Here is a 14084-nt window from a genome sequence, read left to right as displayed (position 1 = left end):
AATATGGCAAATACAAGATATAGGCGTTGGAAGGTATAGGTGTTGGAAACATTTTAAAAACAAAAAACTTAGAGCATCTTGAAAAGTTTGCAACGCTGAAATAGCTGTAGGCAAAACAAGAATCCACCGATTGTATGAGTACATGGGTGGGTATACAGTTAGGAGAAATGATGAAATGAATTATGATGATTCAATCTAGTTATAGTACATGATACAATACCCGATACGAGGGTAAGATAATACGTGTTTGTTGTGGACTGTATACATGTCTCAGACGCTTGCTATATAGGGTTTCTAAGTTAGGTTTACTCTACGCATTCCTGACCAATAAAGAATCATCCTATAGCCATATAACTTATGATGAACTTATATCATTGTATGAGTATAAATGGCCAGTGTGACATTTGAAGCCTCCAAAAATAGGGATCATGCCTATTGGTGCGAACAAATTTTGAAACAAGTAAAAAGGCCCTTAAGTTCGTCCGGGCCCACCAAATTTTGGTTATTTAGGGGATTTTGGGAATACTTTTCAACCATATTAACTGAAATTTTATATTTTGGAATATCATTGAGCCTTGATCATAACCGGAACTTCATGAAAAGTTTCAAAGCGATAAGCGCGACATTTTCGCCCTCTAGTGGGGGTGATAGTAATACTAAACAATACATCATAACACATAGAGGCCTTTAAATAGATTGGGGAAAAGAAATCCATTATGAAAATGTCGATAAAATCGGAGAAATGATCGAAGTTGACCGGCATGTTAGCAGTCGTAACCTCCCCCAGGAGCTAAAAATCGACCATAAAACTGTTTTAAAACATTTACACAAAGCTGGAATCAAAAAGAAGCTCGATGTTTGGATGCCACACCAATTAACAGAAAGAAATAGGATGGATCCATCTGCGATACCTTGGCCAAACGGAATAAGATAGACCCATTTTTTAAACGGATGGTGACTGGAGATGAGAAATGGATCTCATACGATAACCCTGGGCGAAAACGATCGTGGTCAAAGAGCGGTGAAGCACCACAGCGAGGAAGTGGCCACCGTTTGAGGCCAAACCCGGACTAATGGTCAGGAAGATTTTGCTATGCATTTGGTGGGGCTGGAAGGGGATTATTTATTATGAGTTGCTTCTATATGGCCAAATGCTAAATTCTGATCTCTACTGTCAACAACTGGACCTCTTGAAGATATCAATTGACCAGAAACGGCCAGAATTGGCCAACAGGAGAGGTGGCATGCTCCATCAGGACACATATATGCAGTGATTCGCCAGAAACTCCAGGAGCTTTGTTTGGATCCGCATACAATTCTGACTTGGCACCAAGCGATTATCATGTTTTCTTGCATATCAAGATTTCTTTAATGATTAAAAATTGGGAGGATTGTGAAAATCGATTACTAGTTTTTTTGCAAATAAAGTTACTTTTAAAATGGCAAGAAATCATATAACTAAACGGTGCATATTTGGCCCAAATCGGACATTCCGAAGCATGTTAAATAAAGTCCTATAGTTCATATAAAAATAATGGATTTATTTTTCCCCAACTTAATGTTAACAAAAACAATAGGTGTCTTCTTAGACCTGAACACGACATATATGCAAAATTACCTGATGATTGGTCCATAACTGTGGTCTGTATCGTGTTTACGGACACACATTTCTATCGATCGACTCAGCTAGTCGACATGTGTCGATCGGTATACTAAAAGGTGGGCCTAGGACCAATATTTCGCGGCATTACAATCCCTTGGGGCCAGACAAAATAATCTCACAACATAGTTGTGTAGAGTATAAAAATAGGGCGGCATCATTACCACTTGAACCTCTTACATTGAAAATTTGTTCTTACCACTTAAAACCCGGAAAGCGAAATTACAGTTACATCGGTTGTAGAATATATCTCGGATAGGGAGTATTTTACCCACCAAAATCCCGGAAGGTCAAATTCCAAGAATATTGGTTGGAAAATGCTTAGAGGACCATTAAAATACGTAAATTCGGACGGGACAATTATATGGGGTGCTTTGTCAAAACAAAGACCTATATTGAAAATTTTCTGTAAAAATGGTTTTCATACTTCAAGAAATTGGAATGCCAAATTGTAGTACCTGTGGGGGAAAACCTTTAAACTACCGTGGTAGCTACATCAAAATACCAGACTTCTAGTGGCAATAGCAAAATTCAAAGCTCTTTAGACGGACATGGTTTTATCGACGTGCCCAATCGAAACAAACGTGTTGGAAGTTTTGTTCTCAAAAGGTCTGGAATGTTTTAGTATATATATATATATATATATATATTCAAAGCTCTCGAATTTTTACGACAAAAAGGATTTTGAAAAGGATTTATATATATATATATATATATATATAGCTCCCATATATAATTCGTCCAAAATCACGCCAAAGAGCATCGCAAGGATCTCGAGTGAAGCTACGGTCGGTCCCGCCCGACTTTCGTCCTTTCTTTGCAGCTTTAATATATATGTAGATGCATTGATGATCTCCATATCTTCCCCCAACCCAATCATCCGACCCTCGTAAAATTACCGCAGAATGTGCATATAAGCTAAATAAAAGTTAGCCTGCCAAAGCAATTCAGCAGCAGTCAGTCACACAGGCCAGCAAGCCATACATCCATCCATCCAATCCATTCATTCACTTATTCATTTACCCACTTCACTTTCACTTCGAGGTTTTTTGTTTTGTAATGTATATATGTATGTATGTGTGTTTGTTTGTATTTTGTTTTATTCTATTTAGAATATAGAATGTGTGTGTGCCACTGAGCGTCGTGTGTGTATGTGTTTGTGACTGTTCTGTTCTGTTTTGGACCTCACAAGTCAGTTGTGGCATGCCGATTAGTAAGCATTTTAACGTTGAAGAGTTAACTAACGGGCCTACCACAATTAAGGAGTCTCCTTGCTTTTTTCAGTTTTGTTTCCGTTTTCGGACTTTAGTTTCAATTTTGTTGACGATTTTCTGTTAAAGTTTGTGTTTGTTGTTGTTATTCTTATTAGAATATTAGAGAATTGTTGCTGAAAATAACACTGGTTGCCGTGGTTAATTTGCACGCAATTAAATGTGTGCCGGTGTTAGTGCGTTACGTTAAGTTCAAATGGAATACGAAGGACATTTGATGACCGCTGCACGGATTTTAATTACTTGGCCCAATTATTTACCAATTGTGCCTTAGTGGATGAAATACGGAGTCTTAACATTGGTGTGCCATCAGAAATCACCCTTATGGGCCTATTAAAAAAATTACTTAATATATTCCTATACTAAATGTTTTGATTTGTTGTTGTGATTATTGGCCAAAAAAAGCAAAACATTTCGTCATACTCTCAACTAAAGTAAATGCCGAATATAAAACGGAACTAACTGCAAAACAAAGTTGAATTGAGTCAAATAAAACAACAAAACAAAAACAATCGAAACAAAATACTAAGTCTGCGAGCCAAAACACAAAAGTGATTCATTGTGGCGAATGACTTCACTCTTTCTCACCGAGCTACAAAAATATTCTATGGGAATTTTGTTTTAATGGCTATATTGTGAAGTATTCTCAACGGCAATCTGCTCGTCATTGACACTGCAGGCAAGAGAACAACGTTGGAAGTGGATGTAAACAACACCAAGCTATTGGCTTCACCCCATCAACCTTCGCAAAACAAATAAAACGCCAATAATTGCGAATTAAATATTACACCAACGAAAATTGTTGCTGTTGTTGTCAGTATTTCTGTTATTGATTTCCATTCATTTCGCGCTCTCAACTCCCCACCACCCCCCACTTTTAGCCGCAACAATGATATTTATCTTTAATTTGATAAAACCTTTACTGGTCTATGGTTTTGTTGTTATTTTCACAATATTGACTCACATTTTCAAAACTATCGTCTATCAAGTGCACTCCATAGATATTTGATGTGTGTGTAGGTGTGTGAGTTAGTGTGTTTATCTATCTATTGTTGAGGCTGATGTTTGGTTTGCCGGTCTTATCGCAGATTCGAGTGTAACTCGAACAAGAAATGAACAACATGTTTTCGAAAAGTGTCAAGAGAATGAAACGGCACAAAATTTTCACACATGAACACACTCGTACACACGGAAAGAAAGGTAAATATATAATGATAATGATGATGTTTAAAATGTAATAAAAATTATGTGTGACTAGTGTCAGGAATTTACACATGTTGATTTCTTTCATACACAAGACGACAACATTTTTATTAGAAATATTTTTTTATGGAATGAGTGTGTTCCGAAAAATACTATGGTTAAAAATACACAATTATAAATCTTAGCACCAGTTTAAAAATTGTTAAACTGTCGTTCCCGCCATTCGCAAAAACACTGCATCGAGAAAATGCGTTTAAAGTTTGAGAATCACTCTTGCCGGCACTTGATGTGGACACAATAAATCGGTTATATTTTCAAGAGTTCTTGAGATTTTCAAATTTTGTAGGGAATTATATCAAAAAACTAAATTAAATATTTTGACACCGAGAATGGGGAGGGGTCCTCTTTGATCAAATTGTGCAAAATTTAATACCAATTGAACACCAGATCATTATTTGGTGCATAATTAACATTTAGTCAGTCGAAAATATATAAGGGAGCAATATTTTTAACTAGTAAAGAAAGTAGTAAAGTCGGACTGGGTCGACTATACCACTTTGGGTAAATTCTACCTATGTATCCTAAAAGACGTCGCCTTTTCAAAAGACACAATCCGTTGACATGAAATTAGCACCAGTTTAAAAATTGACCCAAACAAATTTTTGTTTTAAACGAGTAAGGAAATATGAGTCTGCATTTATATGTGAACCGACTTAAATCAATCCGTACACATGTCTTCGGCAACCTACCAAAAATTCCATTTCATTAGGCCAAAATTATATAAATCGATTTAAGGGGACCTCCCCCATTCTCGATTTAAAATTTTCAAGATTTTCGTTGGGCTGGTAAATGAATACCTGTAAAGTGAATGCATTTTAAGGTTTGTAACTTTACACATATATTTCAAGATTTAAAAGATAAGAAAAATAATTTACTAAATTTAGTGGTTGTTGTTTTCTGTGATTAAAGAAAAGTCCTTATTTTTGATGGCGGGCATGATAACTCATCACTGGAACAACGGAATTCGGAATTTCGCTATGCAAAATGTTGCTCAATCGGGCAAATATTGTGAGTTTGGTGTATCATTCACAAAAAATCGGACGAAACTATATATGTGAGCTATATCTTAATCTGAACCGATATTAACAAAACTTCGCAGACATCAGTCTGGACCTAATTCAGTATTCCGTGCAAAATTTTGTCCCAATCGGGCAAATATTGTGAGTGTGGTGTATCATTCACAAAAAATCGGACGAAACTACATATGTGAGCTATATCCTAATCTGAACCGATTTTAACAAAACTTCACAAACATCAGTCTGAACCTAATTCAGTACTCTGTTCAAAATGTTGTCTCAATCGGACAAATATTGGGAATTTGGTGCATCATTCACAAAAAGTCGGACGAAAATATATATGTGGGAGCTATATCTAAATCTGCGCCGATTTCAACTCGAATCATAAATGCGACCTGTACTTTGTTAACAAAAATATATGGACGGAGGAAGGGCGGACGGACATGCGTAAATCGACTCAGAAAGCGATTCTATGCATATTCTCAAAAGGAACCATGGGTCTATCTTGATTACTTTTGCCTGTTACAAACATATGCACAAATACATAATATCCTGTACCACAGTGTGGTGAAAGTCCCCGTATATATTTCGATTTGCACGAAATTTGGCAAAGCGTAATGAATTAGGTATATAATGATGTGTGTTAAGTTTCCTGAAAATCGGTTCAGATTTATATATAGCTCCCATATATATTTTCGTCCGATTTAAGGTAAATGGTGTACCAAATTCTCTTAATATCTTTCAGTTTGCACGAAATTTGGCACAGCTTAATAATTTATGTCTACAATGATGTGTGTTAAGTTTCCTGAAAATCGGTTAAGATTTAGATATAGCTCCCATATATATTTTCGACCGATTTAACGTAAATGGTGCACCAAAGTCCCTATATATCTTTCGATTTGCACGAAATTTGGAACAGGGTAATGAATTAGGTCTGGAATGATGTGTGTTAAGTTTCCTGAATATCGGTTCAGATTTAGATATAGCTCCCACATATATTTTCGTCCGATTTAAGGAAAATGTTGTACCAAAGTCCCTTAATATCTTTCGATTTGCACAAAATTTGGCAAAGCGTAATGAATTAGGTATAGAATGATGTGTGTTAAGTTTCCTGAAAATCGGTTCAGATTTAGATTTAGCTTCTATATCTGACCAAATGAAAAATTTAGTATCGGTTGCAGAATGAAATGTTTATGGATCCAATTTCATTTTACTGGTCCTTTGAAAATACGACGTCAGTTAGGATTCATCTGTTGAATATACACAAAGTGGTGAAGGGTATCATATAGTCGGCCCCGTCCGACTTTACTACTTTCCTTACTGGTTTTTATATGTAATTTTTAAAGGTTTTTTCTATACTATCGGCAATAACTCTTAATTCTATGAACAGATAACATTTCAAAACGTCGATTGGTGCTAGAACCATTAAGATATCCTCTGGGACTGCTTGACACTAGGTTCAGAAATTTGTTCATATATATAAAAAAATTATTATACCCTACACAACTATGTTGTCAGGGTATTATAGCTTTGTGCAGCCCCAAATGTTTGTAACGCCGCGAAATATTGGTCCTAGACCCACCTTTAAGTATACCGATCGTCAAATTTTGTAGCTGAGTCGATATAGACATGTGTGTCCGTCCGTCCGTCCGTCCGTCCGTCTGTCCATTATAATTTGTAAACACGATACAGGCCACAGTTATGGACCAATCTTCACGAAATTTTGCATGTAGGATTTCTGCAAATGAAGACCCCTATTGTTTTTGGAAAAAGTTGGTTAATATTTAGGGGATGAAATGGACCAAATACTAAATTTTTGTCGGTTTTTCTGGTCGCTCCAGAGGCCGCAATTATGGCCAAAACACCGCGAATTTTTGCATGGAGAAGGGGATCGGGCCAGAGAATAAGCACGCATGTTTTGATAAAGATCGGTCAAAATATATATCAAATGGACCCTGACTTTTGTGTGAAAAATGACAAAATTTGTATTCTATGGCATATATATTTACTCCTGGAGGATGTAGACCCCAGGAGTTGATAGCATATCCAAGAGGAGTGGTTGGCCTTTAAATTGATACCAAATATAGTGATGTATCTACTCAGATGTGGGAGTTACAGTCAAATATTTACAGTTGCTTACGCATTCTGATATTATTTAATAACCCATTACCACATTAGTGGGAGAAATATCGCGCTGATGGCTTTGAAATTTTTCATGAAGTTCCAGTTATGGTCAAGAACAACGCCTACAATTTTCCGTGATGATCAGATTAAAATTTTGGGATGAAATGGACCGAAAACATAATTTTTTGTGTGTTTTCAATTTATAATCCGAAAATCACAACACAACCCACCGTGAAGGTAATCTGGACAAGTAATTAGAAGGACTGTACTGAATATTCGAAAAAGTAAAGAAGAGGTGTTGTTAACCTCTAATCGGACAAGAGGGGGCAAATATCACGAAATATTACTCAGACTCGGAATAAACATCCTCAGAAAGGTAGTGTTCGTGGTAGTTGTGTAGGGTATCGCATGGTCGGCCCCGTCCGACTATACTGCTCCGCTCACTGGTTTAAAATTTATTTATATACTAAATTGAATATCAGAAAATTACAAATAACTTTCACTTTCATTATAACCAGCAGTTCCATCTGATTAAATGACCGTCGTTATATATAGCTTTTTTAAGCTCTTCCTGAAACAAACTTTTTGAAAAAATCATTTTCCTGGTTCATAGTACAATAGAGAGATTTTCTATCTATTAAGAATCAAATTTTAAAATGAAAAACTTGCCCAAAATTACAAAACTACAGAAAATATGATATTCATTATATGTGCGATATTAAAAATGTGAAACGCTATATACGATTTTCAGTTTCTTACGCCCAGTATAATAATAATATATTTGAAAGTTCTATTTATAGTCGATTTAGCCATGTTAGTCCTTAGAAATCAATAGTTCTTAAAAATGTTTAAAAATCTCTTATTAATCTGTTGGCAATTAAAACATATTTGAAATCAATTAAAATATTTCTACTTTATACTGTTTTGTAAAATATTACGATGTGCAATATTTGGATAAAATCGGTTACTACATTCGATACAGAGGAGGGATATTTCTCCAAACTGCAACGGATTTGTTCCAAAGAAACCAATATTTCGATACGACACATTTTATCCATAACAAAGTGTTTGCTGGGAATATAAAAATGCAACTTTATTGCACTGCTGACTCTTCCCAAAAACCCTTCTCATTTCGACCTGAAAAAATCGATTTGAAAATTTTTTTTTAAAGCCCATGCTTTTAAAGTTGTTGTTCCTTTGAAAAATGTCCCTAAGAATTCATTGTAATTGTTCTTGGACAATTATTCTTAAATTTCTCGCTTATTGGACATAGGTTTTTTTAAAACAATTCCTCGTTTATTGCTCTTGTAAATTATTCCTAAAAATCTAAGCTTTTTATAAAAAATGAGGATGACTAAGTCGATAAATTATTTTAATTTGTTCCGTAGTATATTCCAGTTTATGGAGAAAGAAAACAAATATTATTCATACCAATATGCCTAATTAATTAGTTCGCCCAAATGATAAAAATTGAAAAAATTAACACCAATATCAATCTAATCTCTATTTTTTTGGGTGGGACACACAAGCAACAATTAGTATACCCCTTTTTTATATATTCTCTATAGACTAACCCTCCACAGGTGTGTTATTTATTTATCAAAACTGTAGCTTAATATAAACCATTAAATGTGTTACTTTTGATAATAATCGGTGTTACTCTATTTACAGAACATATTTTTCTCGCGGCATACAAATGGATTGATCGTGACCAGTGATAACAGTTGCCTTCCGCCAACTATGACTATGGCATGCAATTTTGTCATCACCATCATCACCACCACAACAACCACACAATCAACAGATGACAACGGTGATAAGGATTTATGGCAGGGACATACATCACACAGCCACACACACACTGGAATCGGTTAAACCCAAATTGCAGCACAAATGATTAGTTAATTCGACGACGTCAAAAACTAGCAATGGTCGTAAGCAAACATACGCACGCACACACACATATGTGGATGAATGTGTTTACCAAATGCCGATTGATAAAACATTACCTGCAATCGACTTAATGGGTGACGAATTTTCCAATAGACAAGAACTCTCCAACAAGAACGACAACAGCAAAAACAACACCAACAACTAATACTTAACATGCTGCTGATAATTTCGACAATAGAAATTACCAACAATGTGTAATCTATTTCATTGGCTGGGCTGGCTGGTTGGTTAGTTCGCGCTAGTTAGTTTCGATATTCTGTTGGTCATTAATACACTCAACCCTGGGTGACGATAAAGGGTGCCAAAGCAAGGGTGGCACGTAATTAACAAAAAATAAAAAAAAAAACTGCTTAATGCCTAGCCTGGCATTTATCATTCAGTCGAAGGTATTCAATGGACATGTTTGCCACGTCTCAAGGAGAACCGCTGTTACGGAAAAACACCAGTGCCGCCATAATCGAGAACGATAATATTCGCGCGAATGCCATACAAATTGAACGCTACGAACAGATGCAGCTGAAAAGAAAGTGTAGAACGAAAGCCTTGCTAATACTCTTGACCTGTCTGTGTGTTACGGGATTTCTAACATGGCTGTATATCGATCATACGGTACCGGAATTTAATCAATATCGTTTGGTGAAAAGTTTTGAAGAGACGTCGCTGAGTAACAACAGTGGCGATAGTGATCGACCACGCATAATCCTCCTGTGGAACAGTTTCTTTGGTGATGAACGTTGGTCTTTGCCCGATGATTTAATTGATCCGGCCTATTTTCACAACAAGCTACAATGTCCTGTCTCAAATTGTATTCTCACGAATAAACGAGATCTTTTTCCTCAAATAGAAATGTACGATGCCATATTGTTTCATACGGCGCAACCATTTCCTGTGATAAATTCGGTGCCTTCAAAACGCAGCTCGCGTCAGCTGTATATCTTCGCTTTAATGGAACCGCCGGGTGAAACGAAACATATTCTCTCCGACGAGAAGGATTTTTATAATTTAACTATGACTTATCGCACGGATTCGGATATTATATGGGCCTATAATTGGTTTGTTGATAAAGAGTCGGGTATGCGCATTCTACCCACGGAGTATCCAAAATGGCGTCCTGTTCCGAATATCTATAATGATACGGCAATATGGGAGCTGTGGCCAAATAAAACAAAAATGGCTGCCTGGTTTGTGTCTCACTGTGAGACGTTATCGCGGCGTGAGGAGTTAACGGCAGAATTGCAGAAATACATTGATGTTGATATCTATGGAAAATGTGGACCGATGAGGTGAGTTGGGTGGGTAATAATTGTGATGGGAATATCTAAGGAAGATTTTTTTAATTTATATACAAATTAAAAGAAATGAACCTTACAAAATTTGCGCGGATAAAATTGACCCTGCGCCATGAGGTAAACTTAAAGAAATCATTTTTACATCCTCCCCTATAAGACGGAAATCGAAATAATTTAGAAAGAGCAATTAAGCATATCGATTGTTGCCATTGATACCCGATTGTTAGAATGACAATTTTATTGAAAACGAGATATGTTGGTATAGGCCCTTATAGGTGACACCGCCCCATTTTTGAAAATTTACATTTCGGGGTTTTTGTGTCTAAAAAATGTATTCTAAGAAAATTTTTCAAAATTGGTTTATGTTTTGGCATTTTTGATTTTTCGATAGGTCTGCCACCACACGTGGGTAAAAATTAATTCCTACAACATTTTCAATGCAGTCTCATGGTTGAACATAGGTAAAGGTCATAACCCATTTTAGGCCTTTTCATGGTCCTAGAGGAATTTTCCAACAGAAGTACCTGTAATTTGGAATTTCGGGTTCTTTGTGGGTGAATAATTTGTTCGTAAATAATTTTTTAAGTTTTGTTTATGAAATTCGGGTTATTGGTGGCTACAAAATTTAATCGAAGAATTTTTTTAAATTAGGTTCATGTTTAGGCTTTTTTTGCTTTTTCGAAGTGGTAGTAATATGTATTCTGGGTTCTTGGAAGTTGGACATTATTTTTTTCAAAAATTCTTTATATAGAGCTATGCTTTGACAGAGTCCTCATATAATTGGCCAACCCCAAGTGGGTTAAAATTCCTTCCTACAATATTTTTAATACTGGTTCATGTTTGGATACAGGTAAAGGCCAAGACCCATTTTTAGGTTTTTTTCAAGGTCCTAGTTGAATTTTCCAACCGAAAATTTAAAATTTTCGGTTCTTGGTGGGTAAAAAATTACTAAGTAAATAATTTTCTTATATTTGTCTATGCATAGGAAAATTTGTCGTATAAATGCCCGCACCACTTTCGGTATGTTGAATGTCCATCCGCATTTTCTCAGAGGGTAGTTTGCAGTGACCTAGCCTTCATATAAACGTATCTATCAGGACATGTGGATATGTAGGTATCTATCAGGACATGTGGATATTTAAGGAAGAACTTCGAACGTCTCTGGACAGATTAATGGGCATCTTACCTTATCTCAAAACTATCTGAAATGGATTTAGTTCGTCGAAACTAGGGGTCTGAAAAAGATCTCTTCAGACCCCTATAGATCTTTCGGAGTGCCTAGGATGGAGGTGGATTGTAAATGTGTGCAAATGTTAAGCCATGGACCTATATTCACATTTTTCTGCCAGGAGATTTACTATGCTCTGAGAACCCAAAATTACGAATTAGAGTTCTTTTAATAAAACTTTGGAAAACATATTCTTTATTGAATATTCTTTAATGAATATGGCACACATTTTATTTCAAAAAATTTCTTTAAAAATCCACGCATATGGCCCACATATTAATTAGAAAAATATTCTTTAAAAAATTCACGCATATGGCCCACATATTAATTGGGAAAATATTCTTAAAAAATCCGCACTTATGGCCTACTCATTAATTGGAAAAATATTTTTTAAAAATCCGAGCTTATTGACCACATATTAATTGAAAAAAAAAATATTCTTTAACAAATCCACGCTTCTGACTCTCATAGACCTTGAGAAAATATTCTTGAAAAAATCCATGCTTCTGGCTCACATAGTCCCACATATTAATTGGAAAAATATTCTTTAAAAATCCACTCTTATGGACCACATCATCTTTGAAAAAATAAAAATCCAAGCTTATGGACCGCATAGTTTTTGGAAAAAAATATTCTTTAAAAAATCCACGCTTCTGAAATTCTTTAAAAAATCCACGCTTATGGGCCACATAGTCCTTGAAAAAAATATTCTTCAAAAAATCCACGCTTATGGGCCAAATAGTCCTTGAAAAAATATTCTTTAAAAAAATCCACGCTTCTGACTCACATAGTCTTTGAGAAAATATCCTTACAAAAATCCACGCTTCCGACTCTCATAGTCCTTGAGAAAATATTAAAAAAAAAAATTATCAAGACTCCCTGGCCCTCAACTAGTCTATAAAGACTGATTGGCCTTCAACTTCATCTCGCCTATAAATAGTCTGTGGCGTTCAGCCCAAGCCCTTCGTCCGTGAAGACTGCCTGACCCTCTGTGGCCTTCAGCTCGTTTATGAAAACTTCCAGGCCTTCATCTCGCCTATAAAAATGGTGTGGCCTTCAAATCGGCTATTAAGACTCCCTGGCCTTCAACTCGTCTATAAAGACTGCCTTGCCTTCATATTGCCTATACACACTATGTGGCCTTCAGCTTGTCTGTAAAGTCTCCCATAGTTTCAGGTCGTCTATTAAGACTTTCTGACAACCTGGTCTTTAGATCGTCTATAAAGACTCGTCTATAGAAACCCCCTTCAAATCGGCTATAGAAACTCAATCAATGTAATTTATAAAATACCATTACACATTTTGTATATAAATTCAATATAATATTTTCTTCTTCTTTCCAGCTGCAAAAATGGTTCCCCTGAATGTGATCGCCTGCTCGATGAAGAATATAAATTTTATTTTTCTTTTGAAAACTCACTATGCACTGATTATATAACAGAAAAACTCTATAAAATAATGAACCGCAATATAATACCCGTGGTATACGGTGGTGCTAATTATAATCAATTTTTACCTCCACATTCCTATATAAATGTAGAAGACTTCTCAACCGCTGCCGAATTGGCTGATTATTTGCAGTATTTAGCGGCAAATTCTATCGAATATATGCGTTACTTTTGGTGGCGTCAACACTATGAGCTACGTTTCTATGCGCCGTTCTGTGAACTATGCCAGAGGTTGCATCAACCTCAATACTATTTGAAGACACAAAGTTATAGCGACATTGAAAAGTGGTGGCTAAAAGGAAGTTGTCGCTTTAAGTCACGTATTAAATTTTAAGTTAAAACAAAAATAACAAAAACAAAATATAGTCATAATTTTAGTTATTAGTTTTAAGCATAAACTTTTCTAACTAACACTAGAACAATTTCCTGTAAACTATATAAATATATTTTTGTAATTTTATTAATCCTATACTAAAAACACATGCAATCGTGTTTTTTTCTATATCGTCACACGTGAATTATGTGATATAAAATTGTTATTTTTTATGAAATAAAAAAATAAGCAAATCAAAAAAACAATGTAATTTTATTACCACCAGCAATAATTATTTGATTGGAGTTGTAATGACTCTAATTTGAATATTTGAAATGTTGTAGGGTAAGTAAGGTAGGCAGTCTGGATTTCCAATGAGGGTAAAATGTGTGTGTGGTGGCAAGTGTTGCAAAGTTAGGGAGAAGCAGAATAAATAAAACTTGCTGCTACTTGTATATAAATCATACTCTTAGTTAATCAAAAATGTTCCCTTCATATAGCCTACAAAAACTTTCTTTA

General features: G+C 35.5%; 1 protein-coding gene across 1 annotated transcript; it reads left to right on the top strand.

The window, feature by feature from the left end:
- The first annotated feature begins 9664 nt into the window (after window positions 1–9664).
- Window positions 9665–13586, top strand: LOC133322660 (alpha-(1,3)-fucosyltransferase C). The gene is made up of 2 exons (XM_061531623.1): window positions 9665–10570; window positions 13148–13586. The coding sequence occupies exons 1-2, from the start codon at window positions 9681–9683 to the stop codon at window positions 13584–13586; spliced, it is 1329 nt and encodes a 442-aa protein (XP_061387607.1). The 5' UTR covers window positions 9665–9680.
- The last annotated feature ends 498 nt before the right edge of the window (window positions 13587–14084 follow it).

The sequence above is a fragment of the Musca vetustissima genome, unplaced genomic scaffold (assembly GCF_032173495.1).
Source record: "Musca vetustissima isolate MV318-11 ecotype Yass unplaced genomic scaffold, APGP_CSIRO_Mvet_v1 utg34209, whole genome shotgun sequence".
NCBI lineage: Eukaryota > Metazoa > Arthropoda > Insecta > Diptera > Muscidae > Musca > Musca vetustissima.
Note: the sequence above shows the minus strand (reverse complement) of the source record. Positions and strands in the feature narration are given on the sequence as shown.